This window comes from Dermacentor variabilis, chromosome 2 (assembly GCF_050947875.1).
Source record: "Dermacentor variabilis isolate Ectoservices chromosome 2, ASM5094787v1, whole genome shotgun sequence".
Taxonomy (NCBI): domain Eukaryota; kingdom Metazoa; phylum Arthropoda; class Arachnida; order Ixodida; family Ixodidae; genus Dermacentor; species Dermacentor variabilis.
This window is the reverse complement of record NC_134569.1, coordinates 193,719,584-193,725,583: the sequence shown is the minus strand read 5'-3', so window position 1 is coordinate 193,725,583 and position 6,000 is coordinate 193,719,584. Positions and strand designations below refer to the sequence as shown.

The window sequence follows — 6,000 nt, the reverse complement described above, 5'->3', positions numbered from 1 at the left end:
CCACATCCAGCTCCACAGCTTGCGTTCATATCCACGTAGAGAAACGCAATATAAACAACTCGGCACAACACTGCTTCGCTTTACGCGAGCACTGTCGACAAAATTATGCCCCTGCGAGTGAATAGAACACTTCACGACGGCGTGTTGTCCACTGACGGCTCCGCAGTCAGTGATAGGGCCGGTGGGCACAGCTTAGCGGACGCTGCGGCCGACGGTGCTTGCGGTCCAGCCCGAGCTCGTCGAAGAGCGCTTATTTTTTCCAAAACAATTAACACTACACTTAGGTGGGCCGTAATTAAATGCAATTGGTTTACTCGACGCAGTCGTTGCTAAGGGCAAACGTGCAAGCGAAGCGAGCGGCCTCGCTCAGACGGACGGTGTGTGATGTCTGCCCGCGAAATACCGTCGCGTCGCGGCTGCCGATCTCGCTAGTAGCTTAGTGCTAGTGTACTAGGCGCTGATTTGCATAACACGCACACGTTCGAGATAATCTTACGGAACTGGTAACTATTTCATGTCGGAAACAAACTGCAGCAGGCAAGGAAAAAAAAAACTGCGAGAAACCGGCCACCCAGCACCGCATCCCTAGAGAGAACGTCAGAGAACGTCACATGCCAGCCGCGCTGTCATTGGCTGCGGCCAGACGACAGTGAAGTTGTCGGACGCGTCGGACGATGAAAATCTGCCCGGTTTGTCGCACGCCGGACCTCCGATCCGGCGCTTCGGCACGGAAAAACACCTCGATTCGGGCTGCCGTTTTGGCGTATCGGACGCCGGATCGGACACCGAATCGGACTGTGTGTCTCCCGCTTTAGTTGGCGAACACAAGCCGATTAGCGCGCCGTCCGTGCAGCTCCGTCTGCGTGCAATAGTGCATGGCCTACGGGCTTCTTGGACACATACTGTGCACAAATTCATGATCACCGCTCATATACACGCTTCCCATGGCGCTAGCTGTCGTCTTCTCGAGAATACGTGCCCTCATATTGAATTGGTGAGATTATATTTCCTCTTAGCGTCCGGTATTAAAAGCAACCTTTTTCTATGAACATTCTACTATCATCTGTTACTAGGAAGTTGATTAAAAATTGGGAAAAAAGTTACCGTGCAAGAAAAACATTTTTTTTAAAGCAGCCAGTCTTTGCATATTCATATATAGTTCAGATGATGTTATCTGTTCATTTTTCACTAAACCAGTTTTAACAACTTTCTAGTAACCAGTGTTACTAGAAAGTTGATTGAAAATTGAGGAAGTTTACATCTGTGCATGAAACAAGGCTGTCTTGCAGCAGCCATGTTCACTGAATAATCATAACCTGTTTTAATATTATTCATGCATGTTTTGTAACTTGGGTTATGTAATTTAAGAACATAATTATTTTATTGACTTCCTATTGAACGGTGTTTCTAAAAAGATAAAATAGTGTGTCTTAACTTTCTAGTAACTTTCTTTTTACATATTGAAGTTGGAAAAGAAGTAACGAACTTTCTTTTGACAAACGTTACTAAAAAGTAAAAGTCAATAGGATGTTACTAAAGTTGATAGGAAGTTGATAAAAGTTCTAAAGAAAGTAAGGAGGCATTTTTGTATGGGTAGTGCGCGTTCCAATGCCCCCTTGCCCCCTTCATACTGCCTAATTAAGCTGTTACACGATAAACAAGTTCGAAAGAAAGCATTGAGTAACATTTACGAATGCACTGGTTCTGAAAAGCCATAAAACGAAGTTCGCGTAGCACAAAGCAATCAAATGATTTGAACAGTAGCGAGTGTGACTGTAACAAAACGTCGCAGAACTGTAACCGGCTCCCGAGGTGACTATCATTACTAGGTGGTGCACCCTGAAGTTTCAAGGGTATACAGAAACACAAATGGTATGATGAATAGTTTTTATCAATCAGCGGTATCTACCACAACGCTGATTTGTGCAGCTCAACTCATCGCGCAGTACCGTTGTCAAGGCGATATATTCCAGTTTCAATTACGTCTCCGATTTTAGACGAATCCTGTGAGAGCATCGGGCTAGCCGGTAGACCACAGCACAGAATTAAGAGCAGGTTGACTAACTTCAGGCTTGTTTTTATGGATCTATACGATGAATCATCAACCATGGCTAGGATTTCATGTCGTGGCGTGCGAATGCTACACCTAAAGTCGTGAGAAGCGAACTGCCGCAACGAACGGTGTTTCCGGTTAAGTTTCAAAATAGCGGTTTGCTTTCTTGGCGATGGGTTGATGTAAACACTTATTTCCACGGCACAGTTCAATACTGCGCGATATGATATGTGCACTGCCCTCAACCGAAATGTATAATTAAAGAGAGAACTGAAACAATCTTGATTGATGCGGTCGGCAGCATGCCAACATGCTAAACCAAAATGAAATAGAAAAACAAGTTCTAAAGCCGTTAACAAGAATACACAAATTTTGATCTTTGCAACGTGGCTAATCTTCAAAGTGTATAATGCACACTGGCAAAGAAAAACTGAGCCTTTTCTTCCGTCCCGCTTTATATGTGGTGATGCTTTGTGGGTTCTGCAGCATTGAGCCTTTTTTCTCTATTATTTTTATTTTAGTAGTGCTTAAATGCTTTCCCTGGATGCCGCAGGTTGTTGCCTGTGCCTGGAGGTAAAATGGGCCGCTGTCCTACGGAAGAGCAGCGCAGTGTGTGCTTCTTGAAAACGCACAAGTGCGCCAGCTCGTCTGTGCAGAACATGCTGATGCGCTACGGCGAGAGCCATGGCCTCCGCTTCGTGCTTCCAAAGAGCGCGAACTACCTTGGTCATCCAAGCCTCTTCCACCGTAAGATGGCGTCAGGACGGCCACCGTTCGACATGCTCGTACACCACGCGAGATTCCATGAGACGGAGATGCGCGCTGTGCTGAGACAGCGGCCGCTCTTTGTCACCATTGTACGGGAACCTGCCGCTCTATTCGAGTCTCTGTACTCCTACTATGATCTAAAGGTGCGTTCCAAAACAGATGGAAAGAATTCACAGAACATGACTCCACCATGTTCGAACAAAAAGGTAAATGGTTTCGATGAAAAGTGTAAGTTGCACACGAAATTATAATGCGTTCGTTTCACGGGCACTAACAACTTATTAGCACAGACAAGTAGGTAAACGCAAGAAATGTTCACTGTCTACAAAGACTAAAATTAAATGACCATCTTATTAACTTGGTGGTATAGGACAAGAGGACACATAATGCCTAAAATGAACTTTTTTTAGAACTTCAGATGTGATCATAAAACTGCATTTGAATTATTCCCTGCCAATACACTATTATTCATTATTCTGCAAAATTATTGCAGAATAGTGAGGATAAATAAGGTTGCGAAACTGGAGAAAAGAAGGAAAGTTAGAAGAAGGATTGAAAGATGAAAATAAAAATGTTGCGCAGCCGTCACCAGCACCAGGGTCCTTCAATACTTTACTTTTTGAAAAGTATTGAAGAATACCGGTGGCACTTAGCTGCAAAGGAATCCCATGTGGGTTTTCCAGAGTAAAAAAGGGGCCGTGGACGCGCTCGGAGGCCTGGCATGATATCGTCAAATTCCTATGACTGTGATGGATGCAGTAGCGACAACTGTTGATCATCTAACTGATTCTTACTTGGACGAACTTGTGTCCAGCAGAACAAGGAACACTCAGGTACAACGAGAGCTGGGAGCAAAGTCGGCGACCGTTGGAAATATCATCAGCGGGTCAAGGTGTGCTTTTATGCAATGCTCGCCGAAGGTTCGAGCGGAATAGCTGGTGCAGGCATGCCTTGCATAAATTACTGGAGAACTTGCGTCGCGCATACAGTCGGATTACACAACGTTCAGTTACAACAGACACAACAGATAGAATCAACGATAACCATCGAGTAAGTTCCGAATAATGCAGTGGCGTCAAGCGCTGATTGATAACTTTAATTTGTTGGCGAGTGGAATGCGGTCCCCGAGAAAAATCTAAATGAGTGCACGCCTCAATGCCTCCTCTTGGTAAAGCATCCTGCCGAAGCTACAAGCAAGAGAACAAGAAACGAAAGCACATGTAGTAAGAATAACAAAGACAGAAAGAATCGAACTGCCTGAGTTCTTCAGCGCCGGTAGAACGGCCTAAGGCGCACGATGTGGGCTAGTTCAGGCCGTGAGGGGCGCCACTTTGATAGGAAAATGTTGTTTGGCACGACCTCAGTCGAGTGCGCCATTACATCGGATGATATTGTTACGTAGGAAGACGGCGACGAAGATATACAACTGTATTTGCAAGGCAGTATGCCGCACTTGGCCAAGAGGCAACAGCCCGCGCTAGCCTCTAATCGTCGTCGTCGTCTCCACCCTGAACTCCTCTTTGACATCGCAAATACTGTTCCGTAGCACTACCCCCGGCGGCAAAAGCGCCGTCCCGGAGCGACTAAACGCCGGACTCGGAAGCAGTGTAGTAGGTCTTGAGCCTACTGACGTGCACAACATCACTAGATGCCAGGGTGGAGGACGAGGTTGAACGCACAGGAGCGATTTCGTACTTCACAGGCGTCACCTGGCGGAGCACGCTGTAGGGCCCAGTATATCGCGAAAGGAGCTTCTCTGAAAGTGCGACGCGACGAGAGGGCGACCACAGGAGCACGAGCGCACCAGGCAAAAACTGTACGTCATGGTGGCGGGCGTTGTACTAACGCTGCGGAGTGGTTTGCGAGGCTGGCAGTCGAGTACGGGCAAGCTGGCGTGCATGGTCCGCGAGGGCGATGGCATCGCGCGCATACTCGCTTGTTGAGATCGCAGCAGGAGGAAGTGCTGGGTGTAGGGGCAAGGTCGGTTCGCGAGCGTACAATAGATAGAATGGAGAAAATAAGGTGGTGTCGTGCAGGGAAGAATTGCACGCAAATGTAACCTAAGCAAGGGCAATGTCCCAGTCCTGGTGGTCCTCGGAAACGTACTTGGACAACATATCGGTAATAGTATGGTTTAACCGCTCTGTCAGGCCATTGGTTTGAGGATGGTATGAGGTAGTCAGCTTGTGTTCAATGGAGCAGGAACGCACAATGTCGGCGATAACTTTCGAGAGGAAGTTACGACCACGGTCAGTAAGCAGGTGTCGCGGGGCGCCACGAACTAAGATACTGTCACGCAAGAGAAATTCCGCGACGTCAGTGGCGCAGCTGGTAGGGAGAGCCCGCGTGATAGCTTATTAGGTGGCGTAATCAGTTCGTCGGCTACCCATTTGTTCCCAGAGGATAACGTGGGAAAGGGACAGAGGAGGTCTAATCCAACACAAAAGAACGGTTCCACAGGGACGGTGATCGGCTGGAGATGAGCGGCAGGTAGCACCTGAGGTGTTTTCCGACGCTGGCAGGAATTACAGGCAGCAACATAGCGTCGGACGGAGCGAGCGAGACCAGACCAATAGAAGCGGCGGCGGGCGCGGTCAAACGTGCGGATTACCCCAGGATGTCCTGCACTGGGTGCGTCATGCATCTCAAAGAGCACAGTGCGACGGAACAGTATTTGCGATGTCAAAGACGCGAGCAGGGTGGAGACGACGACGAAAAGCTATATACAAGTATATTTACTAGGCAATACGCAGCACTTGGCCAAAAAGCAACAGCCCACGCTAGCCTCTAATCGTCGTCGTCGCCTCCACCCTGCTCGCCTCTTTGACATTGCAAATACTGTTCCGTAGCAATATTATATGGTCTAGGATAGCATCGCAAAAATTTCTCCCTACATCAGCGTCGGTGTATTTGGGTCCAAACACAAACTCCACGTCCAGACTGGTACTCCACGGACAGTCGTCAAATATCATAGTGCCGGCTGTCGGCACTGTGCTTATTCTTGAAGGGTGGGGGATGGGGGGAGACGAGCTTGTTGGTCTTCTTTGGCGCGCTGGAGATAGGCATCGACGGCGACATCTTCTTCGACGAAGATGCGCGGCAGCATGGCGTCAGAGTCATCGTCGGGTTCCATTTGCAAACCAGCTTGAATGGCGTGATCTGCATTGTTTCTATAACTG

At 47.9% G+C, this 6,000-nt stretch overlaps 1 protein-coding gene across 1 annotated transcript in view; it reads left to right on the top strand.

The window, feature by feature from the left end:
- The first annotated feature begins 2,649 nt into the window (after window positions 1–2,649).
- LOC142571124 (galactosylceramide sulfotransferase-like) overlaps window positions 2,650–6,000 on the top strand; it is a 65,887-nt gene continuing 62,536 nt past the window's right edge. The window contains exon 1 of the mRNA XM_075679412.1: window positions 2,650–2,964. Within this exon, the coding sequence (XP_075535527.1) occupies window positions 2,713–2,964 (252 nt within the window). The 5' untranslated portion in view covers window positions 2,650–2,712. The remainder of the gene's footprint in view (window positions 2,965–6,000) is intronic.